Genomic DNA, 25219 nt, shown 5'->3' on the forward strand with positions numbered 1-25219 from the left:
ACAGCTGCCATGTGGGAGAGAGAAAAAAAAAGTGGGGGGAAAGACTAAAACAAAGGTGTGGATAAAAAATATAAGTAAAAATGTAATAGGGGCCATCAGTGCCTCTTTGGTTTTGCCCCACTTTTGCAAAATAAATGTATACAGTTGCATTCATTGCAATTGTCTACCTATCCCAGCGAGCAGAAAGTCCTAGGTCTCATCTCCAATCTGCAGGTAGTGAGCTGATCTGAGCTGGGGCAGCACTTTGGTCTCTATAATTGTAATCCAGCTGTGCTCAGGCCAGAAAGGAGTCAGCCAGAATTCCCACTCCTGTTCGCCATCTAGCGACCTTGCTGAAAAGTGCCATAGCCCTTGTACACGCACTGTCTAGACTAACACCTGAAGAAGGAGCTAATTGGATGCGGTGCCAGAGGGCTGCCAATGTGTATGGGTCCATTAACAGCAACGGTTAACTCCCTCAAGAGAATCAGAGCCATTTAAGAAACAGACCAGTCGGACACTTGTGTGCGATGGCGTTTTTTTGCACATGGGTGGTAGAAAAGGGGAAATTAAGAGGGGGAAATGAATTTAAAAATTGCAATAGAAGCTGCGCAAAATGTTGTAAGAAAAAAATACAGAGACCTCTTAAAAGGTCAAGAAAATACACCGCCTCTTTCCTCTGGTAACACCCACAGTTGCTAATGATTGACAGCAGCTTTTGGTTTACAAACAACATCCACCAATCGGCGGCGTGGAGCAGTGTAGCAGACACGTTAACGCAGTTGGAGCCATAAGACATTTAAAGGGAATACGTTCTTAGTTTTAGTACTAAAATTATTAATTTATTTCTCCGGTATTGAGATGTAATTTTACTGGAATCGAGAGAGTGTCACACACCTTTAAATAAAAGATCTCCAGCAACAGGCAGCGCGTTGGACAAATAAACGCCTATCGAACAAAGGACCTGGGAAATGACTAAAGTTCACATTTTTGTAAAGTCAGTGATAATGAGCGTTCACAAGCTGAAAGTAGCGGTAATAGGCGCAGGGGCGAGTGGACTCTGTGCTGCTCGTCACCTACTAGCCAGGCCACAGATCTTCGCTCCCCCTGTGGTGTATGAGCAGTCTGACTGTGTTGGAGGCACCTGGGTTTACACGGACAGAGTAGGAAAGGATGACAATGGTCTGCCAATACATGCCAGCATGTACCGGGACTTAAGGTAATGTGCATCACGTGCCAAACTAATAGGACGGTAATATGGAACACTTTTCCAGTAAATCTTACTTGAGTGCAAATGATTCACGGATTTTGTCTATTGCATAACATTGTGCCCATATTTGAATACACCAGGAGCCATAATAGCATTGCTATGAGTGTTTAAAAATTGTTGTATGGGATTGCCTTTGTAGCTCAACAACCTAAATGAAAGGCTATTTTTGATTTTTGAAGCACCAATTAGATAACATTTTATACATAGATACATAGATACATAGAAGATAGGAGCAGGAGTAGGCCATTCGGCCCTTCGTGCCTGCTCCGCCATTTAATGAGATCATGGCTGATCCTTTAATTCAGTATCCCGTCCCCGCCTTCTCTCCGTAACCCTTAACCCCTTTTGCCCGTAGAAATATATCTAATTCCCTCTTAAATATATTTAATGAGCTGGCGTACACTGCCCTCTGTGGCAATGAGTTCCACAGGTTCACCACTCTCTGAGTGAAGAAATTCCCCCTCATCTCTGTCCTAAATGGTTTAGCCCTTATCCTTAAATTATGTCCTCTAGTTCTGTTCTCACCCGCCAAGGGAAACATTCCTTCTGCATCCAGTCTGTCTAGACCTGTCAGAATTTTATACACTTCTATGAGGTCCCCTCTCAATCTTCTAAACTCCAGTGTGTACATCCCTAAACTACATAGTCTCTCCTCATAGGTCATTCCCGCCATTCCTGGTATCAGCCTGGTGAATCGCCGCTGCACCCCCTCCATGGCAAGAACATCCTTCCTCAGATGAGGCGACCAAAACTGTACACAGTACTCGAGGTGTGGTCTCACCAGTGCCCTGTACAGCTGCAGCAAGGTATCCCTGTTCCTGTATTCTAACCCTTTTGCTATGAAGGCCAGCATACCGTTTGCCTTCTTGACCGCCTGTTGCACCTGCATGCTCGCCTTCAGTGACTGGTGTACAAAAACACCCAGGTCTCTCTGTACTTCCCCCTCTCCCAATCTATTGCCATTTAAATAATAATTTGCCCTCCCGTTCCTGCACCCAAGGTGGATAACTTCGCACTTGTCCACATTATAGTGCATCTGCCATTTATCCGCCCAATCGCCCAGTCTGTCCAAATCGCTCTGGAGCTTCCTGGTCTCTTCCTCTGAGCCCACCCCACCTCCTAGTTTAGTGTCGTCTGCAAATTTGGAAATGCTGCATCCGACTCCCTGATCCAGGTCATTAATGTAAATTGTGAACAGCTGGGGGCCCAGGACAGATCCCTGTGGTACCCCACTTGTTACTGCCTGCCATTCAGAAAATGAGCCGTTTATTCCAACTCTCTGTTTTCTATCTGACAGCCAGTTCCCTATCCACGCCAAAACTTTCCCCTTTATCCCATGAGCCTCAATTTTCCATGCTAATCTTTTATGTGGGACCTTATCGAAGGCCTTTTGGAAGTCCAGGTACACCACATCTACTGGCTCTCCCCCATCTATTCTACCAGTTACTCCCTCAAAAAATTCCAATAGATTAGTCAAGCACGATTTACCCTTTGTAAATCCATGTTGACTCTGTCCTATCCTGTCCCCATTTGCTAAGTGCTCCGCTATTTCATCCTTAATGATGGACTCCAGCATTTTGCCCACAACTGATGTAAGGCTTACAGGTCTGTAATTACCTGCTTTTTCCCTACCCCCCTTTTTGAATAGTGGGGTAACGTTAGCTACCCTCCAATCCATCGGCACTGTTCCCGAGTCTAATGAATTCTGAAAAATCATCCTTAGTGCATCCGCTATCTCTAGGGCCACCTCCTTCAGTACCCTAGGATGCATGTTATCAGGCCCTGGGGATTTGTCCACCTTCAATCCCTTTAGCTTCCTTAACACCATATCCTTAGAGATATTGATTTGCGTCAGTTCCTCCTTTGCCAATGTCCCTATTTTTCCCGATATCCCAGGGAGGTTTTTTGTGTCTTCCTTCGTAAAGACTGACCCAAAGTATGCATTTAGTTGATCTGCCATTTCCTTATTTCCCATTATATATTCCCCCGTATCTGACTGCAATGGACCAACTTTGGTTTTCACCAGTCTTTTCCTTTTGATATATTTATAAAAGCTTTTGGAGTTAGTTTTTATATTTTCCGCCAGCTTGTTTTCGTAAGCTATTTTGCCCCTCTTGATCATGCCCTTTGCCCTCCTTTGCTCTATCTTAAACTGTTCCCAATCTTCCGCTCTGGCGCTTTTTTTGGCTATTTTATACGCCCTATCTTTGGATTTTATGCTGTCTCTAATTTCCCCTGTTATCCACGGTTGAGTCACCTTTTTAGATTTCCTTTTATGCCAGATTGGTATAAACAATTTTTGCAATTTTGTCATTCTATCTTTAAATGTTTGCCATTGTTTATCTACCTCCAGTCCTCTCAGGAACGTTGTCCAATCAGACCTACTCAGTTCCCGTCTCATGGCATCATAATTCCCCTTGTTTAAATTCAGGACCTTAGTCTCTGAGTCAATTTCTTCGCTCTCCATTTCGAGTGAGAAATCGATCATGTTATGATCGCTCTGACCCAAGGGTCCCCGTACAACAAGATTACTGATTAGTCCCTTCTCATTGCACAGTACCCAGTCCAATATAGCCTGTTCCCGAGTTGGTTCCTCGACATATTGATCCAGATAACCATCCCTTAAACACTCAAGGAATTCCTCCTCCTCATTATTTTTACTGATTAGGCTAGTCCAATCTATATGTAAGTTAAAGTCACCTATGATGACAGCTGTGCTCTTATTGCACGCTTCTCTAATTTCCCTCGTGATGCCCTCCCTAACCTCTATTTTACTATTTGGAGGCCTATATACCACTCCTATTAATGTTTTTCGCCCCTCGCTATTTCTTAGCTCCACCCATATAGATTCTGTATTAACTGAGTTAATATCCTTCCTTTCAATTGCATTTATCCCCTCTTTTACTAGCAATGCTACCCCTCCTCCCTTTCTTTTTTGTCGATCCTTCCTAAATACTGAATACCCCTGTATGTTAAGCTCCCAGCCCTGCTCACCCTGCAACCATGTTTCCGTAATCCCAATTAGATCATAATTATTAACCTCTATTTCCACAGCTAATTCATCTACCTTGTTCCTGATGCTTCTCGCATTAAGGTATAAAACCCTCAGGCTTTTTTTATGCTCACATTTTTTATGAATTAGTTTGGCCCTTTGTTTTTTGTTCCTCACCCTTTTACCATTTATTTCTGTCTGCCTTTCACTTTCCTCTATTTCACTACATAGGTTTCTAGCCCCCTGCCATACTAGTTTAAATGCTCCCGAACTGCTTTATCAAAAATTACCCCGAGAACATCAGTTCCATCTCTGCACAGGTGTAGACCGTCCCTTTTGTATAGGTCACACCTACCACAAAACTGGTTCCAATGCCTCAAAAATTTAAAACCCTCCCTCTTACACCACTGCTCAAGCCACGTATTTAGCCTAACTATCCTGTTCTCTGTACTCTTACTAAACTTTATAAACACAAACCTAGATCCTGCTGTTGGTGCATCATGTTGGGGTCTCGCCCTTCTAATTGGATTTTGCGTTCGCCTGCGACAGTAATCCAGATGACATGAATCCGGCCGTTTGTGTTTTGTTCCGTATGTGGTAGGTTGCACCATCTGGTGGTCGTGGTGTCAATTCAGCAAAGCAATCCAGGTACAGTAGAGTAAGAGTATACTTGCTTTTGTCCTCGTATGTTGCATAGATGTATACCAGGGAGCCTTGGGGGGCACTTAAAATATGCATATATTCATTCATGTTCCCATTATCTTGCATATATCCAGCTGCCCAGACTAACCGCTCTTGGTGTACTGATTTGGAATTTATCTACCAATACAGTAACAATGCTAGAAAAAGTATTTCCCAATCTTCTAGGGCTCATAAAATTCAAACAGGACAAAGCAGCAAAAAAGAAATAAGCACCATTTGGACTGGGTTACATGTGCGAGGGGTTGGGGCCGTAAAGCCATAGGGCTGCAGGTTGGAGAAGTTGCAGTAGAAAATGATCGGAAATTTGATTGCTCCTTTTTGTTACCTTTGCTGTCTGAAACCTTAATTTCAATTTTTTTTGTTTTCTAGAAGATGTTGCTCACATTATTGTGGAATTACCAAAAATAACATCAACTTACATTTACATAGTGTCTCAAAGGTAACAATACTTTACAAAGATGTGGACTGGACACAGCAAGAATGGGGAGAAGGTTAGTGGAAGTGACTAAAGATGTGGTAAGAGAGGTAAGTTTTGAAAAGGCTTACGGAGATGGGGGAAGGCAGAGGGATTTATGAGGAGAAGTCCACAGTGTTGAGCTGTGATGACTGATGGCTGTGCCACCCTGGCAGCCGAGTTGGGGAGTGAGTAGACTAAAGAGTGCAAAGACTGGTGAAGGTTGAAGAAATAGGTTGGAGTGAAGCCATGGAAAGGAGGAAGAGGATTTTGAATTCACATTCGCCAGTGTCTGAATGCATTTGCATTATCAACTGTTGTGGAGGATTGCATAGCTCTTGTGCTGACCCCACTAGTTGCTGTAGATTGGGTAGAAACAAGTAGCCATAATCAGAAAGGAGACAATTGAAGGCTTTGTTCTGAGCCAGATGAAAGCCCCAAGTTCAGTGTTGTGTCTGTACTGCATTAGCCAATTTCAATGGATAGTGGTAAAGGTGCTCAAATTGGTACCAGCACTCTTGGGTTTTAAAAAAGGGGGGGGGAGAGAGGGAAATTATCCAGGATTCCTGCAGCTGATTGCTGCCCACTGACAATTGCAGGAAAATGTACATGTGAATATTGGATGACGACTGGATTTGGCACAATCATGATATCTACAGTTGATTACCACGTGTGAGCCGAGACCGTGTTGGCATGCTAATCAAGGGCAGCTGGTGACTGGCAGCTGTGGAAATATACCCCAGCCAGGAGAGGAAACTGGGGAGGAAAAAATTGATAACTCCTAATTTATATCAGATGTAACTGAATGGAATAGCCCTCTATGTATAGTGAAATTAGTGCCTGCTAAACAGTGAAAATCTAAGCAGTAACCTTTAGTTGATTAGTCAGAGAGAATTAATCTTCAAGATTAATAGAAATCAATGCTACCATATAAAAGTCTCTCTCTTTTCTCCTTACTATTTGAGATTTCTAATAAGAACATAAGAACATAAGAAATAGGAGCAGGAGTAGGCCAATCGGCCCCTCGAGCCTGCTCCACCATTCAATAAGATCATGGCTGATCTGATCCTAACCGCCAATCCACTATCACAGAACCATCTCCTGAATCTAACAGAATTAGACACACGAAATAGGAGCAGGATCAGGCTACACGGCCCCTGGGCCCGCTCCGCTACCCACAGGGCCATGACCGATCCGAACCTGGACTCATGTCCAGATTCCTGCCTGGTCCCCGTAACCTTTAATTCCCTTTACTTCTAGGAAACTGTCTATTTCTGTTTTAAATTTATGTAATGATGTAGCTTCTACAGCTTTTTGGGGCAGCATATTCCATGGACCTACCACCCTCTGAGTGAAGTAGTTCCTCCTCATCTCCGTTTTGAAAGAGCAGCCCCTTATTCTAAGACTATGCCCCCTAGTTCTAGTTTCACCCATCATCGGGCGCATCCTCCCCGCATCCACCCGATCCAACCCCTTCACAATCTTATATGTTTCAATAAGATCGCCTCTCATTCTTCTGAACTCCAATGAGTAGAGTCCCAATCTACTCAACCTCTCCTCATATGTCCATCCCCTCATCCCCGGGATTAACCGGGTGAACCTTCTTTGTACTGACTCGAGAGCAAGTATGTCCTTTCTTAAGTATGGACACCAAAACTGTATGCAATATTCCAGGTGCGGTCTCACCAATACCTTGTACAACTGAAGCAATACCTCCCTATTTTTATATTCTATCCCCCTAGCAATGAAAGCCAACATTCCATTGGCCTTAATCACTTGCTGCACCTGCATACTAACCTTTTGAGTTTCGTGCACCAGGACCCCCAGATCCCTTTGTACTTCAGTACTTTCCAGTTTCTTGCCATTAAGATAATAACTTGCTCTACGATTTTTCCTGCCAAAGTGCATAACCTCACACTTTCCAGTATTGTATTCCATCTGCCAAATCTCTGCCCACTTACTTAGCCTGTCTATGTCCCCTTGCAGGTTTTTTATGTCCTCCTCACTCACTACTTTCCCTCCCATCTTAGTATCATCTGCAAACTTTGATATGTTACACTTGGTCCCCTCCTCCAAATCGTTAATATAGATTGTAAAGAGTTGGGGACCCAGCACTGACCCCTGCGGAACACCACTGGTTACTGATTGCCAGTCTGAGAATGAACCATTTATCCCAACTCTCTGCCTTCTGTTAGATAGCCAATCCTCTATCCATGCCAGAATATTACCCCCAATCCCGTGATTTTTTATCTTAAGCAATAATCTTTTGTGTGGCACCTTGTCAAATGCCTTTTGGAAGTCTAAATACACTATGTCCACTGGTTCCCCTTTATCCACCCTATATGTTACTTCCTCAAAGAACTCCAGCAAATTTGTCAAACATGACTTCCCCTTCATAAAACCATGCTGACTTTGTCCTATTAAATTATGATTATCCAAATGTCCTGTTACTGTCTCCTTAATAACGGACTCCAAAATTTTACCTACCACAGATGTTAGGCTAACCGGTCTATAGTTTCCAGCCTTCTGTCTACTGCCCTTTTTAAATAAGGGTGTTACATTTGCAGTTTTCCAGTCTGCCGGGACCTTTGCCGAGTCCAGGGAGTTTTGGAAAATTATTACCAATGCATCCACAATCCCTACCGCCACTTCCCTCAAGACCCTAGGATGTAAGCCATCAGGTCCAGGTGATTTATCCGCCTTGAGTCCCATTATTTTACCGAGTACCACTTCCTTAGTAATACATCTGTATAGTATAAGCTTGAAGGATGTGGAACATCCAGCTTCTATTCAGTGCTGCATCATGAAGAAAAGTCAAGAACTGATAACATTACGCCAAGTTAACTTGAATAACATTTTGGTTGAGCTACTTGAATTACAAGGCACCCAGATTTTACACTCTTGCAATTTTAAAGAAACATTACCATGTGCACAAATTATAGTAATAACTTTTAAGAAAGTACTAACTTATTTTTTGTGTGCTTTTGTCTGCTTGGCTCACATTTTGATTATTGTTTTTGTTTATATTTTCACCCTGTATATTCCAGTCCATTTCAGTAAAAATGAAAAAAGATTTATGCCTTCAGAAAATACACATTATTCCCCCTGTGGAAGTACTTGCCTAATTCTGTGAGGTGGTTCATTATAATTCTAGCTTTCAAAGACTATCCTCAAAGTGGTAACCTTATGGAGTTGATGTCCAGTTTTACTGCATTTCTAAAACAGTTCTTTAAGTTGAACTGTAAACTTATTTAATTAAGCTTTGTTTGCAGTTTCTTGCTATTCTCACTGGTAGTGTAAAGAGAGTTTCCCAATCTTTTACAGCTTGAGCTTTATGTATGGTTTCCTCTCATTTTTTTCCTTTATTTGATCTTTCCTCACACAAGCTTATTGCCACACTGTCCTCCTTGGATGACCGAGTGAGATTGTGAAGTTTGTGAATATCTCAATGCAACTGTTCGATCAGCTCCCAGGAGGTCACCCGAGTCATGCACAAAGGGATTCCTAGTGCCAGCTTTTCCTTTCTCCCACAAATAACCTGGCCAACACCAGTAAAATCTTCCCTTTTTATAAGAAGCCTAAGCTAGAATATCAATCATGCCTGGATTGAAATTTGATCTCAGTTGTAACTGCAATGTTGCAGCTAACAAGCTGTCCTAGATTTTATTTTTAAACAAAACATAATGTTGGGGTTGGGGGGGGGAAATGATACTCCCCCAGTTGACTTAATAGGAACAGTTAACAGAAAGTCAAGTGGTGGGGGTGGGAAGCAGCTTTGGAAAAAGACATTCGAACTATTAAAAAAATTGCTGAGGAGTTCACCTTTTACACTGCTGTTATCTGAGCTCTCCACTCCTAAAGACAAACTGTGACTCATCATTCAAGTTGCGACACAGGTTAGCAAGGACATAAAAAAAGAAAACCAAGCACACGGGTTTATTTCTAGAGGGATAGAATTGAAAAGTAGGGAAGTTATGCTAAACCTGTATCAAACCTTGGTTAGACTACTGCGTGCAGTTCTGGTCGCCGTATTATAAAAAGGATATAGAGGCACTGGAGAGGGTGCAGAGAGGATTTACAAGGATGATACCAGAAATGCGAGGGCCTGCATACAGAAAAGGATGAACAGGCTGGGTTGCTTTTCTCTTGAAAAGAGAAGGCTGAGAGGTGACCTAATAGAGGTCTTTAAAATTATGAACGGTTTTGATAGAGTGGATACAGAGAGAATGTTTCCACTTGTGGGGGAAGAGCAATATAAGATAGTCACCAAGAAATCCAATAGGGAATTCAGAAGAAACTTCTTTACCCAAAGAGTGGTGAGAATGTGGAACTCGCTACCACAGGGAGTGGTTGAAGCGAATAGTATAGATGCATTTAAGGGGAGGCTAGACAAGCATATGAGGGAGAAGGGAATAGAGGGCTATGCTGATAGATTTAGATGAGGAAAGATGGGAGGAGGCTTGAGTGGAGCATAAATGCCAGCATAGACTGGTTGGGCCGAATGGCCTGTTTCTGTGCTGTATATCCCATGTAATGTATGCATTAGCCTCTGGTGGATGTCGAATCCTAGCTGGGTACAAGCAGATACCAGATTTGGATCCAAAAATAAACTGTAGCTGATATGAAATCAATAACTTTTACTTTGGGTTTCACGTATTGCCTTTTGTGTGACTGACCCCTTCAGTACTTTAATGACTGAAGTGTAAGGACTGTTGAAAATCTTTAATTTCATGCTTTTTTAAAATCTAAGATGGGAACTTGGTGCCAACCAGTCCCAATAATGCAAAAGGGCTTCTTTTAAGTGCATTAAGTCATAACCCTAAATTTCTTGCTCTTTACTGGTTGATGATTTTTTTTTAGGCAGCACTTGATCAGTTAAAAATGGAAAATGACAGAATTTTGTTAGAATTCTGTCCAATTAGTGCCCTGACATATTTTCTGGTTGACAAGTCCAGTCGTAATGGAAGTGCCTGCCTCAAACACTTCATTTCAATATTTGGGGGCATGTCCATCTGCATGCCATTTCCCAGCATTGTGGTATACAGGATGTGAAATGTAAATTACATCTATGTGCAATTATCCAGAGTTGCTAGACCATAGTAAGGACACACAAATACGAAGGTAAGTATATTTCAGCCATTTCTTAAGCCTTTTTTCTGTTGACACTGTGTTGTCATAGTACCAATTGTTATAAAGTAACATTTTACCTCCAGCACCATTACTTGCACAAATGGATTTCCAAATGGGACTTCCTCCCCTATTTGACATGTCTGGAACTATGGAGGGTTGCCAGGAAAGTCGGGCTGCAAAAGAGATCCTCCGTGCCCATCCACTGCCTGAATTGTTGCATCTGCAGACAGAGTTAGCTGGACCTCATTTTGGCAGATGATTAGTGCAGATGGAGGCTCCTCTTCCCAGAGACAGCTGGGACAGCAGGCTTAATGACATCACTAAGATATATGAATGCCTGATTAATTTTGGATGCTTGGAAGTAATCCAAAGAAGGTATGCCATGCTTTTGGTAGCCAATTAAGGAGTCCTCTGTTAGAAATTCCCCTCCAACTTCCCATGGGGCATCAGACAAACCCCAAGAGCTCCGATGTGCAGCATTATTTTCCAGAATAATTTAATCTTGCTTTCTATTTGTTGTGTTCACTTAATTTTCCAGAAATACATCTAATGCCTTTTTGAAGGACTAAGAAACCCATCTTCACTACCTCCACTAAAATCCTGTTCCAAAGGTTAATCACCCTCTGGGAAAAGTAAAACTTCCAGACATCCAACCTCATCCTGGATATTGGAATACAGAGTAGAATTTCTAAATTTGCCGATGACAAACAGTGAGGATGATACCAATCTACTGCAGCAGGACATAGAATGGCTAGCAGAATAGACAGACATGCGGCAGATGGAATTTAATACAGAGAAGTGTGAGTTGATGCATTTTGGCAGAAGGAACAGGGGGAGGCAATATACACTTAATGGCACAGTGTTAAAGAGTGTGTAGGGACAGATGGACCTGGGAGTTAATGTGCATAGGTCCCTGAAGGTGGCAGGACATATTGAGAGTGGTTAGCAAAGCATATGGGATCTTGGGCTTCATAATATTGAGTACAAATGTAGAGAAGTTATGCTGAACCTTTATAAAGCGCTGGTTAGGCCCCAGCTGGAGTATTGTGTCCAGTTCTGGCCACCGCACTTTAGGAAGGATGTGAAGGCCCTTGAGAGGGTGCAGAGGAGATTTCCCAGAATGGTTCTGGGGATGGGGGATCTTAGCTACAAGAAAGGTTGGAGAAGCTGCATTTGTTTTCATTACTACAACAACAACAACAAAACAACAATTTGTACTTCTATAGTGATTTAACATAGTAAACCTTCCCAAGGCGCTGCACAGGAGCATTTTAAGACAAAGGAGATTGAGGGGTGATTTCATAGAGGTGTACAAGATTATGACTTACAACTTTTTACAATTTATATAAATGACTTGGATGAAGGGACCGAAGGTATGGTTGCTAAATTTGCTGATGGCACAAAGATAGGTAGGAAAGTAAATTGTGAAGAGGACATAAGGAGGCTACAAAGGGATATAGATAAGTTAAGTGAGTGGGCAAAGATCTGGCAAATGGAGTATAATGTGGGAAAATGTGAAGTTGTCCATTTTGGCAGGAAGAATAAAAAAGGAGCATATTATCTAAATGGTGAGAGATTACAGAGCTCTGAGATGCAGAGGGATCTGGGTGTCCTTGTACATGAATCACAAAAGGTTACTATGCAGGTACAGCAAGTAATTAGGAAAGCTAATAGAATGTTATCATTTATTGTGAGGGGAATTGAATACAAAAGTAGGGAGGTTATGCTTCAGTTATACAGGGCATTGGTGAGACCACATCTGGAGTACTGTGTACAGTATTGGTCTCCTTATTTAAGGAAGGATGTAAATGCATTGGAAGCAGTTCAGAGAAGGTTTACTAGACTAATACCTGGAATGGGCGGGTTGTCTTATGAGGAAAGGTTGGACAGGCTAGGCTTGTATCCGCTGGAGTTTAGAAGAATAAGAGGTGACTTGATTAAAACATATAAGATCCTGAGGGGTCTTGACAGAGTGGATGTGAAGAGGATGTTTCCTCTTGTGGGAGAATCTAGAACTAGGGTTCACTTTAAAAATAAGGGGTTGCCCATTTAAGACAGAGATGAGGAGAATTTTTTTCTCCGAGGGTCGTGAGTCTTTGGAACTCTCTTCCTCAGAGGATGGTGGAAGCAAAGTCTTTGAATATTTTTAAGACAGAGGTAGATAAATTCTTGGTAAGCAAGGGGGTGAAAAGTTATCGGGGGTAGGCGGGAATGTGGAGTAATCAGATCGCCCATGATCTTATTGAATGGCAGAGCAGACTCGAAGGGCCGAGTGGCCTATTCCTGCTCCTAATTCGCATGTTCATATGTATGTTCGTATGTTCATCCCCCCTGCTTCCTCAGACTGTATGGGTAATCCTTAGTTCTACCTGACCCCATAAGTTCAAACACACCATCTACTTGCATGATGTTCATTTCTTTAATAATCTTAAATACTTTAATCAAATTCCCTCAAATTTGCTTTCATCCAGCAAGTATGAACCCAAGGCATTAAGTCTATCTTCATTGCTCATCTGAGATTGTTGAGCTATCATCCTTGTTGCCATTTTCTGCATCTTCTTCTGCACTGCCATGTCCTTGTTCAGGTTGGGAGGACCAAAACTGGACACAGTACTCTGAATAATCTGTGCAGGATTATATAGTAACCCAGAACCCTATGTGCTTTGACCATGGACTGCTGACACTGAGCTTGAATCTTGAAGATGTGATCAATGATCACTGGAAAAACTTATTTACCTTTAACTGACACTGATTCATAGTCTACTCATGCCCTTATTTTGTTTACCTATGTGCATATCTGAACATTTGGCTACATCAAAGGACATTTGCCAGTCTTGGGCCCAGTTTCCCAATCTATCCAATCTTGGGCTCACTTTCCTGATTTATCTAAATCCATTTGTCATCTATTTTTCTCTATGGTCCTTACTCTATCAAATAATTTGATGTCATCTGCAAATGTAATTAATGTCTATGTTCCCCTCCAGATCCTTAGTAAATATAATGAAGAGAAGGGCACCCAACACTGAACCCTAGGCCACCCCACTCAGGTCTGGACAGCATTAAAAAGCAAGCCCTTTTAAAATTACCCTTATATGGTTCCTTAGCCTTTTTTTAAAAAACCTTTCACCTCATTTTATCCCCTGTACCAAGAGTCCTAATTTCCTTGTGCAAGGTGAAAGAGGAGCCAACCACGAGGCATATTTCAGCGAGTGTAATTATGTTGCTGGAATCATCCAGTAGAGATAATGAACAACAATGCCGTGTGCTCAAGATAATGAATATTCTGGAGGGAACAGCAGAGAGGGGCAGCAATTGTGGATTTGCAGGTAGGGTCGGGTGGGCAGTAGAGGAAGGGTAAGTGAGATGGGGAGAAGGTAAGAGGAATCGACCTGAGGAATGCTTCCAGTAAGGTAGATGCTGAGAGCAGAGGATGGGACAGTTTGGGATTGTTTCTGTGGGAGAACCCAGCAATAAATGCTGCGATAGGCCCAGCGAAGAATGTCAAGGGAGGCACAGAGAAATAGTAGGTTAATTGAGGGGGAACTCAAGACTCATGACAGGAGAGGAGGAAGCTAAGGAGAAATGAAGGGTAGGTGGAGTGATATTGGACAGAGTACTGGGCAAGAGGGAGGTGAAAGGACACATAGTTGATAGAAAAGAACAAAAGGCCTGAAGCAGGAGAAAAGAATTGTGGGTTCCAGTCTGGAGCAACAGTCAAAATATACAAGCAAATTGAGAATTCTGTTAAATAAATATACCATAGATGTAAGCAGGTAATGGACAATCTTGGATAAAGAACCTGAGAGCAAGAGGTAAATCAAGTCAAAGTAAAAAGAGTAACTGAGTGCCAGGAAGTAGCAATGTAAAAACACCCAGTTATAGGCAAATGGTGGTGGTCAGAATAGACACCATCCAACTACAAGAAGAGGCCCAGTTGAATGACAGGGGTCAATAAAGGAACCAAGTATCAACCACTTTGCCTAGATAGTGGAACAGTGTGCAATCCTGATCCTGTAGGGAAGGTGATAATCAATACTTGGAGAAAGAAGAACCTTGTAGAGACATAATCTTCAATAGCAAGGAGGAAAAGACTGGTTGGAATCAGATTCTGATTGGAATGGAAGTCCAGGCCTGTTTAGAAGTCAGTATCCAAGGAGCCTAGCTGGTAAAAGTAGGGCCAGCAGGTAAATCTACAAGATGCTGGTGAGCAAACACAGCCTTGTGGTGAAGACAGCTGGGAGAAGGTGAGATACAGACAAGGGGAAATGGACAGGAATATGGAGATGGGGAGAGGAGTCCGCTAAATTGACTTTCCATTAGCAGTACTGAGGGAGTGCTGCATTGTTGGAGGTGTGGTTTTTCACATGCGATATTAAACCGAGGCCCTATCTGTTGAATACATACAAGATCTCATGGTACTATTTGAAAAAGAGCAATGAGTTGTTCTGGCCAACATTCCTCTCCCAATGCCACTGAAACAGATTAACTGATCATTCATCTCATTGCTGTTTGCAAATTGTGCATAAGCTGTGTTTATGTGGAAAACAGTAACTACAATTCAACAGGAATTCATTAACTGTGAAGTGCTTTGCTATATCCTAATGACCTGAAGGGCACTATAGAAATACAACTTTTTTCTTTTCTTTCTGACTGTGGTTTGCCAATCTCCAATTGATTTTGGTGTTTTGGGATAGGCTGTTACCTGTATCTCTGTCTTCTTACCTGGTAGGTGCACAGATGCTAGAAATCTAAATGGGGGAAAAAAACAGATGATAGTGGTGGAAAATTATCCAAATTCAGCTTTGGGCATTTTTCTGCTCCATAACTGCATTTGGCAACAAACTACTCAACACTTGGGGATAAACAAAATAACAACTAAACTTGTAAAGTTTAAATGGTGCTAGTGTCTGCTTTACTACAGTCCTTAAAAAAAAAAAAAAAAAAAAAAAAAAAAACAATGACATAGAGATGGTATCTGCAAACACAGGCTCTTAGCCAGCTTAAAAAAAAAGGCAGAAAGAAAAAGTACTGGAAACTCTGGAAATCAGAAATGAAAAACAAGAAAGGGGAAAGTAGTCTATCCATCAACATCTGAAAGGAGAAAAATACATGAACATTTCAGTGGAGACCACCTGAAATGTTAACCTATCTTTTCAGATAGTGATAGACTAATTGTATATTTCCAGCGTTTATTTATAGAATCATAGAATGATACAGCACAGAAGGAGGCCATTTGGACTTTGAAAGCTATCCAATTGGTCCCACTCCCAAACTCTTTCCCCATAGCCCTGTAAATTTTTCCAGCTCAGGTATTTATTCAGTTTGTTTTTGAAAGTTATTATTGAATCTGCTTCTCGTGCAGTGCATTCCCGATCATAACAACTCGCTGCATAACTTTTTTTCCCCTCATTTTGCCTCTGGTTCTTTTGCCAATTACCTTAAACCTTTGTTTTATTTTGGCTCATAACCAACACTTGTCTATCACTGGGATCCAGTTTGTAATCAAACAATGGCAGTTTATTCAATTTTATACTAAGGGATTCAAAAAGGTTCAATTAACATGAGTAAGAAGGGGAAATTATCAAACTTTGTGCTCCTGCAAAGGAACCTCAGCACTAGAAGTGTAGGTCAAAAATTTAGATGTGCACGTTTGTGTTTTTTCTGGTCATTAATTTAAATGGTTGGAAAATCCTGTGCAATCAAATTATTGATACTTGTCCCTAATGGGCCAGGTTCCACTGGCAGCACAAAGTCTGAAATTGACCCCAATAATACCTGCTTATTATGAAGAAACCAACTCTCATTTGTTGAGTGACAATGTATTTAATTCCCGAAGTATTACAGTATTTTGTTTTTGTTTCTTATCTTTCGTTTAGGACAAACCTTCCAAAAGAGGTCATGTGCTTCCCGGATTTTCCATTTGATACTCGTCTCCCTTCTTTCATTCATCACACTGATGTGAAGTCATACCTGGAGCAATACACTGATCATTTTGAAATTCAACCCCACATAAAGGTATTCATACTAAATTTTGCACTAGTGCTTTTGTAAAGTGCAAAAAAGGTCATTTAAAATAGATCAGAAGGGAACAGGAACCAAAAGATCACCGGAAATGCTGCACTGTTGAGAACGTTATCATTTCTCTAAAGTCACAGGGTTGGGCTCTGATAGTTTTCAGTTCTGAACTGTTAATTGGTAAGAATTCCTACCTAAAGTATAGTGAAGGGAGTTCAACTTCAGATTGGATGATAACATTGCTGTTGAAGCTGAGGAGATATTTGTATTTTAAACAGACCATTATTCTAGATAATGGTTCTTAAATAAATAAATCCTTCCCTAATTTTTGTTAGGCAAGAGTATTAAGGATTACGGAGCCCAGGCGCGTAGATGGAGTTGAGTACAGATCAGCCATGATCTAACTGAATGGTGGAACAGGCTCAAGGGGCTGAATGGCCTACTCCTATGTTGTTCCCTTCTCTACCACCCAGTGTCTTTCATCATAGAGTTATACAGCACAGAAAGAGGCCCTTCGGCCCATCGTGTCCGCGCCAGCCATCAAGCCGTGTCTATTCTAATCCCATTTTCCAGCACTTGGTCCGTAGCCTTGTATGCTATGACGGTTCAAGTGCTCATCTAAATGCTTCTTGAATGTTGCGAGGGTTCCTGCCTCTACCACCCTTTCAGGCAGTGAGTTCCAGATTCCAACCACCCTCTGGGTGAAAAAGTTTTTCCTCAAATCCCCTCTAAACCTCCTGCCCCTTACCTTGAAACTATGCCCCCTGGTTATTGACCCCTCTACCCTATCTATGCCCCTCATAATTTTGTACACCTCAATCAGGTCCCCCCTCAGCCTTTTCTGCTCTAAGGAAAACAACCCCAGCATGTCCAGTCTCTCTTCATAGCTGAAGCGCTCCAGCCCAGGTAACATCCTGGTGAATCTCCTCTGCACCCTCTCCAATGCAATCACATCCTTCCTATAGTGTGGCGACCAGAACTGCACACAGTATTCCAGCTGTGGCCTAACTAGCGTTTTGTACAGCTCCATCATAACCTCCCTATGCCTCGGCTAATGAAGGCAAGTATCCCGTATGCCTTTTTAACCACCTTATCTACCTGTCCTACTGCCTTCAGGGATCTATGTACATGCACACCAAGGTCTCTTTGATCCTCTGTCCTTCCTAGGATCCTCCCATTAATTGTGTATTTCCTTGCCTTGTTAGTCCTCCCAAAATGCATCACCTCCCACTTTTCAGGGTTAAATTCCACTTGCCACTGTTCTGCCCATCTGACCAACCCGTCTATCTCGTCCTGTAGCCTGAGGCTTCCCTCCTCACTATTTACCACTCCACCAATTTTCGTGTCATCATACTCACTGTTGGTGGAAAAGTAGCAAACAACCTGTTCCCGGCTTCTAACACCAGCGTTCCTGAATCAGTTATGCAAGAGGTGACTCTCTCGGATTTCTTCTCCCACCCTGAGGATAAACTATTAAAGCCAATTCAGTGGTCCCGTGCAACAGATTAAGGTGTATGCAACTGGCATGCAGGGAGTATTGAACTGGGCAAGCAGGTTGTACACCAATTTATTTTTGCCTGCAATTTGGCACTCTTCTATTTCAGTGAGCTGAAGTGCTTAACACTCATTTCATGTGCAAGCTTCATTAGGCTGCGGATCTGAGTCATAGGCTGCAGATCTGAGTCATTGGTCAAGATAGCCAGCATCACTTTTCACACTGAATAGCATGCTCCGTTATTCAATGTCACCACACTGTTGCAAAATACAGGGATCACTGATCACAAGAGACCAATCTGAAGCCCTTGGAAGATGAGTGTAGCAAAGCTTTCAATTACACATTGTATCTTGACTATGCCCTACTGATGTATGGGCATTATGCACACATTTGCCTTTAAATGGCCATAACCTTTTTGTTTTTAGCAGCTATTATGATTCTGCTCGTTTCTTTCATTATTATCCTTGTGCAAGGCTCAAGCTGCGCAGGAAGCATGTTTAAATAACATTCATGAGCTGGCCTTGCAGCATCTGGTGAGGGTAGCTCATTGCTCCTGTGGTGCAGGTTTTGGGTTCATGCAGCAGTCCTGGTGGATGTATTTTGCCAGGTTTATTCAAATAGCCCTTTTAATCTTCACTTAAATTCTCTCTTTATGCCCCATATTATAAGCCCCCCACCCACCCAAATCTTTAGCACATTGCGTGGTTCCAGAAAAAAATCTACAGTAAGAAAGATTGGAAGGAGGAACTCAGGAGGGTAGAGTGTTTTTTTAAAGATTTATTATATTTGCATCCACGAGAGATGTGTGAATACTTGGCAAATCTTTTCACAGTTTCACACATATGTTGAACAATTGAATCCTGTTTCTGGAACCACTGGAGATGCTCAGAATTCATGGGAAGCAACATGTTTGAATCTGAACAATCATTGCCGTAGTACCGAGAGATTTGATTTTGTTATGGTTTGTAATGGGTGAGTCTACAGTGTTAAATTTTAACAATGTGAAATGTTTCTTTTTGTTTTCAAGATTTCTAAAAAATTTTCCCCACACCCATTTACCACATAATTTTGACAGCCCACTTCCTCACAGCCACCTTTGGCTCAGAGGATGGGACGGGGTCTAAATGCTATCTGATGTTTAGCATTGTAGCTGTAAGCTATATTACCTATCAATCTAATTGAATACATTTATCACAGCTGAAAGAAGCAGGATGGGGCTGCCTACAGACTGTGATGTAAATGGTATTACCTTTGCTACCATTGAATGCATTTAATCCTTTATTAGTAAAACAACTGTACAGTGTGCACTCCCCTCTATAATGGCCCTGATTTTGCAATAGGAATAACGGTGAGGCTATTGGTGCTCACCATTTATTATGGAGTAAATCAGACAGCAACTTTCGGAGTCCGCACATGCTTAGTTAAACTTGGAAATCCGGAAGCTGCTGTCCGATTTGCCCTGCTCCTCCACAAGCTTCGCTACACCGGTACTTTGCTGATAGATTCGGCATTAAAACACATGAAAGCGTGAAGTTGCGGTACTTGCCCACTAGTTACATACTAAACATGGCAGAAAAAGTTAGGGCTGGTGCATTCAGGTGTAAGTGAATTTTTAATGCCGCGATAAGTCTTAATTACTGCCAAATGAAGTCTCTGGCGCAGAACATTTAATTTTAAAAGTGTGGTGTCTCATTCCTTCAGAATTTAATTATTGTTGGAGATTTAAAAAAAATTAAAGTAAAAAATACTTTACTTTTTCTTTCCGTCTCTTTCTCTCTCTCTCTCTCTTAATCCCATCTTTCTTTCCCTCATTATTTTGCTTTCTATACATAATTTTACATTGAATTAAATATTCTAATTTATACTTCCTGGTTTAGACTCTGGGGGGGGAATTTTGCCAGCCCTGGGGAGGTGGGTATGGAGGCGGGACTGTCGGGAAAATGGCAGAAACTGGGAGCGGGTACCGAACCTGCTCCCAACCTGCCTCCGTGCCATCTTCCCGGGAGGCAGGTCCGTCTCCTCGAGGCGGGAAGGGGATTACAGCCAATTAACTGCCTGTTAACAGGTAGTTAACAGGCAGTTAAGAGGCTTATCCCCATTTTACCCCTGCAAGTGCGGGCTTCCCGACGTCTGGAAACCGCACCAGGGTCAGTGAGGCGAGCAGTGGGTCTGCGGGGGTGAGAGGGATTGAAAAGTCTGCTGTAGAGGTGAGTGATGGGTGCAAGTGTGGAGAGGTAAGTATGAGAGGTGAGTGTAAAGTGTTAGAAAAAGTTTACTTACCTTTGCTTCTTCCTGCAGGCTTCAACCCTTGGGGATCCGGATGTGCCTCATCTCAACGGCAGAGATGACAGAATGGCTGCTGCATTCTCAGATGCAGCAACCATCTGATTTCTGCAGAGGAAATAGGTTTTGGTGAGCCTTCAGTAAGGGCTCACCATAAAACACAGTGTCAGTGATTGACAGCTTCTCTAAGCTGTCAAACGCTGACAATTCATCTGTCAAAAGATTTTTGACAGATGAAACGTCATACGCTGAGGTCCTGTCACCGGCTTTCCCTCAATTGGCCTGCTATGCCCACAGGGTGGGCTTAACCAGGTCAATCAAGGGAAAATAGCGTGGGTTGGCCAGACGTCGTTGGGGGCGGGACTGAAACCCGAAAACCAGCAGTTCCGCCCCCAACAATAAAAACCAGCTCTGCGTGTCTCGGTGAGGATTTTTTTTATCTGGTTGAAGAGACATGCTGTTGCTTGTCCTGCACACACATGCCACAGATCCCCTGTAGAGGGCGCGGTGCTGAAAAGGATCTCTAATTATCGTAAATTGCCGCTCAAAAGCCCATGAAAAGTCTGTGGGCAGCTGTAAACGCGATGAACGGCAAGCACCGTTTCTTCACTGCTGACCGCAAAATCCGGGCCATGGTTCCCTTAGTAACAAAACTGTAATAAGTGAGAAATTTGTAAATCAAATGTACAACTGTTAATCAATTGAACACAGCATTATAGCAAGCATAAAGATGTAACACTTAGTTAATAAGTTTTTGTAAATCTTTGAGTTTTGAGATTTCTTGTTATATTTAGTGGCTTGTAAAATGTTGCAATAATCGAGTTTTTAGTATGTTTTAAATTTTGTATTTTCAGCCACCATTCTGACGCTTTCATCCCGCACATCCCTGAAACTGAACGTTTCAATGGACAGATAATGCACAGTCATGAGTACAGATTTGCTGAGCCTTTCACTGGGAAAAATATGGTTCTGCTTGGTGCTGGTCCATCTGGGATTGATATAGCACTGGAATTGTGCTCTGTTGCAAATCAAGTTGTCTTGATACACAACCATTCACTAATCTCCTCAATGCTACCTCCAAATTTCCAGCAAGTCAAAGGTGTGAACAAGTTTTCAGAGACTGGAGTGATTTGTAATGATGGACTGGAGTATCCTACAGATGTATTCATGTTCTGCACTGGTTATAACTATTCTTTTCCTTTTCTTGACAAAGAGGTAGGCTTAAAGGTCAAAGATCACAGGATTACCCCACTTTACAAACACATTGTTCACACCACCTTTCCGACTCTCTTTTTTATCGGTTTATGCAAGACCGTTTGTCCTTTTCCTTTGTTCAACAGCCAGGTCTTGTTTGTTTTGGCATCTTTAGATGGTACCTACAAGCTACCAGCTAAAGCTGAAATGGATGCAGTTACAGAACATGAATACCAGTCCTCTTTGCAAAGTGGAATTTCACACAGACATTTTCATAAATTGGATAGTCTTCAGTGGAGTTACAATGATGAGTTAGCCCATTTATCCAAAACTGACCCCATACCACCTGTTACAAGAGATCTGTATGAAGCAAACAAGAAAATAAGAAACCAAGATCTGTGTAATTATAAAAGGTTTAACTATGAGATAGTAAGCCATGATACATGGATAAGAGTGAACCCTAAACCATAATAAAACTGACTGTCAATTTAATTTGCATCCTCCAGCCACAAGAGTATAGGCAAGCTTGATAGGTTCTGGGGAAACTATGGTGCAGATTTTCCCATCCTTGTGCTTGGACTCTAGATCAGCTGTGTGCAGTAAATAGAAGAACATTGGGCAGGGAAGATCACACGTTATAAGGGAGCCCATCAAATTTCCTGTCCATTAATTTAAATGGATGGAAAATTAGGCAGGCCTCCTTAAATGTGTACAATCCTTCATGTCCAGTTTTTCTCTCCCCAGCTGCAGTATCTGGGAAATGTGCTCAATATGCTGTGTGTGCAAATGTAGATTATTGTCATAACAATGCAGATAAGTAGTGTTGCCTAAAATCTATGAATGCCATTTCCTATAAAGCCCCAGGAGCTATGGCATTGCATCAGTTTGTTTTTCCTTGGCTGAAAGTTATTTGTTTTTTGCTCTTGTTGCCAAAGTTTGGGACAAATTTTTCAGCCTTTATACAGAAGTAGATTAACTTGGACAGATGGTAGAGAATCAAATGTTCTGTTTCTGAATTGTTCTGGTTTCCCAGAAGCCCAGGTAACAAAACTCTAGAAACTCTATCAAATTGGGCTCCTTTTCAGGCCAAGTATACAAAAGAAAGAAAAGTTATGTTCTTTAGATTATGTGATGACAGCAGCAATCAATCCTTTGTTAAATGGACAGCCATATGGAGAGCAAATCATCAAAACCCCCCAAAATTATACAACAGGCTAAGACACAAATTGGAATTTCATGTTTTTAGTAGAAAGAGTAAGGCCCAGCTTGGGTGTGTGTAGACTATGCCCTTTGGCACTGATCCATACACTATAGCCTGCATCAAACAAAATAAGTGCCTCTGTAACTAGGTCAGCATTTCTGTACCAGTACTGCTAAAGGCTTTAAGTATTGTCCAAGATGGAATAATCTATTCACTATTGTTGATGCTTATATTAGCTAAAATGCTTGTTGCACCATCACGATGCCATAACTTACTAAATTTGCCTCAGGTTGCTAACATGTACTCTTAAGGAATGCATGCACCAGGTTTCCTACATTATGTCGAACACGATAAAAGAAGCTCAGCCATCTTTAAGAATTGGGTATGCCTCTTCTGATCTTGTCCACCTGAGCCTTCACATTAATGACTTGCTAGATATTTTCCCAGCTGGAAACCAGATGGAGACTATGTGCAGGAGTTTGCGACTATGGAAAAGTATCTGCAGATATATGGGTCCCAGAGATTACAAGAATGTCACTGGTTTCATTTCACAAGCACACCTCTGAGATTTTGTGGGATGATCAAACTGCACCATCTGCAGGACCCTTTCACGGTAGTAACCATCTTGGCCCGATCCAAAGACTGGGATTCTTCTTTGAATTCACAGACATCCCAGCTGCAACACAACACAAGTACTGTCGAGGCTTACACTCCAAGCATGCCCGCTTAGAGGTGCTGCTGGCATTCACCTGAGCACCTTACACCTTGAAAATGGGGGAAAAAGTGCCAAGGTACATAAAGCCTGCAAGCAAGAGCTAATGTAATTCTGATAGCTTTCATTGGAAACAGACAGATACACAAAACTTTTAACAGTGCCCTGAGCAGTAAAACATTTTTTTAACTAGTTAAAATAAAAATGATTGAAAATGTCAGTTTGTTTTTGGTTACATTTTCCTTTTGCTATACTATCAAAAACAACATTCCAACATTCTGAATGTTAGTTGGATAAGGTTTAGATTAAGATTTTGTTAATGTAAATTTCATTGTAAAAGATAAAACAACCCAATTTTGTTTGATATTTCCTTTCTATTAGTATTAAGAACTGTTATTTGTGTATGTATTCTTATCAGACATAGCTGCGAACAATAATATATGCACACTGTCTGTATACTATTACAAAGTATTACATAGTATTTACAGCACAGAAACAGGCCATTCAGTCCAACAGGTCCATGCCAGTGTTTATGCTCATGAGCCTCATCCCACCCTTCTTCATCTAACACCATCAACGTATCCTTATGTAGCTTCCACTTAAATGCAGCTAAGCCATTTGCCTCAGCTACTCCTTGTGGTAGCGAGTTCCACATCCTAACCACCCTCTGGGTAAAGATGTTCTTTCTGAATTCCCTATTGAATTTATTAGTGGCTATCTTATATTTATGGCCCCAAGTGGAAACATCCTCTTTAGGTCTACCCTATCAAACCCCTTCATAATCTTAAAGACTTCTATCAGGTCATTGCTCAATCTTCTCTTTTCTAGAGAAAAGAGCTCCAGCCTGTTCAATCTTTCCTGAGAGGTGTAATTTCTTTGTTCTGGTATCATTTCTAGTAAATCTTTTGTGTACCTTCTCCAGTGCCTCTATATCCTTTTTATGATATGAATACCAGAAACAGTACTCGAAATGTGGTCTAACCAAGGTTCTATACAAGTTTAACGTAACTTCTCTGTTTTTCAAATCTATCCCTCCAGAAATGAACCCCAGTGCTTTGTTTGCTTTTTTATGGCTTTATTAACCTGCATTGCTACTTTTAATGATTTGTGTATCTGTACCTCCAGATCCCTCTGTTCCTCAACCCCATTTAGACACTTATTTTCCAAGGAGTATGTGGCCTCCTTATTCTTTCTACCAAAATGTGCTACCTCACACTTCTCTATATAGAAGTTTATTTGCCAATTACGCACCCATTCTGCAAATTTATGAATGCCTTCCTGTTAGCTGCCTGTTTTGTGAGGTAACATTGCACTATTGCAGTTGTTGCCTAGGCTGGACATGATAACTAGCATCACAACCTTGGAAATGGTTAGGCAAAAAAATCTTTAACAATTGTAAAACTTATAGTAGCAAATCAGTAGCAACAACAGAGATTGATGAATACAGCTTGTCAAATTTCTAAAGGAGTTTGTTTTGTGCTAATGATACAGCAATAAGTCAGACACACAAGATAGAGATTTAACCCAATGACTGATAAACAAACAGAATAGCATTGAAGTGTTTTAGATCACTGTATTGTGTATAGTACTGTGCCTTCAGCCTCTGTAAGCCACCAAGGGATAGCAGATCTTTCAATTATGCAGCAATTTTCAAATCAATTAAAATGTGTGACACTGTTCGGTTTACCTGTGTTTTTTTTTAATGTAGCATTACATGATTCATTTGTGTGTCAATAATTTAATTTTAGAATCTATCAAGACTGCATTGTAGTATATAGCAACCTGCCTATAA

At 41.5% G+C, this 25219-nt stretch overlaps 1 protein-coding gene across 4 annotated transcripts; it reads left to right on the top strand.

The window, feature by feature from the left end:
• Positions 1 to 623: 623 nt before the first annotated feature.
• On the top strand, positions 624 to 25104 carry LOC147116550 (uncharacterized). Of its 4 annotated transcripts, none has more exons than XM_085991595.1 (5): positions 1084 to 1198; positions 5373 to 5434; positions 16404 to 16542; positions 18870 to 19009; positions 21175 to 25104. In XM_085991595.1, the coding sequence occupies exons 2-5, from the start codon at positions 5424 to 5426 to the stop codon at positions 21983 to 21985; spliced, it is 1101 nt and encodes a 366-aa protein (XP_085847721.1). In that variant the 5' UTR covers positions 1084 to 1198; positions 5373 to 5423; the 3' UTR covers positions 21986 to 25104. The 4 variants fall into 4 exon arrangements, with proteins under 4 accessions (XP_085847718.1, XP_085847721.1, XP_085847719.1 ...); XM_085991593.1 differs by having other exon boundaries at positions 1109 to 1198; positions 5313 to 5434; XM_085991594.1 differs by having other exon boundaries at positions 1129 to 1198; positions 5316 to 5434.
• Positions 25105 to 25219: the final 115 nt, after the last annotated feature.

This window comes from Somniosus microcephalus, chromosome 6 (assembly GCF_052327205.1).
Source record: "Somniosus microcephalus isolate GS21.2 chromosome 6, FLI_Smic_1.0, whole genome shotgun sequence".
NCBI classification, from domain to species: domain Eukaryota; kingdom Metazoa; phylum Chordata; class Chondrichthyes; order Squaliformes; family Somniosidae; genus Somniosus; species Somniosus microcephalus.

Bases quoted from the DNA above. Each gene is read 5' to 3' on its own strand.
- LOC147116550 (XM_085991592.1), top strand. From the start codon at position 951: ATGACTAAAGTTCACATTTTTGTAAAGTCAGTGATAATGAGCGTTCAC. The intron at 1,199-16,403 runs GTAATGTGCATC...TCTTTCGTTTAG, and splicing joins AGCATGTACCGGGACTTAAG to GACAAACCTTCCAAAAGAGG. The intron at 16,543-18,869 runs GTATTCATACTA...ATCTTTTCACAG, and splicing joins AAATTCAACCCCACATAAAG to TTTCACACATATGTTGAACA.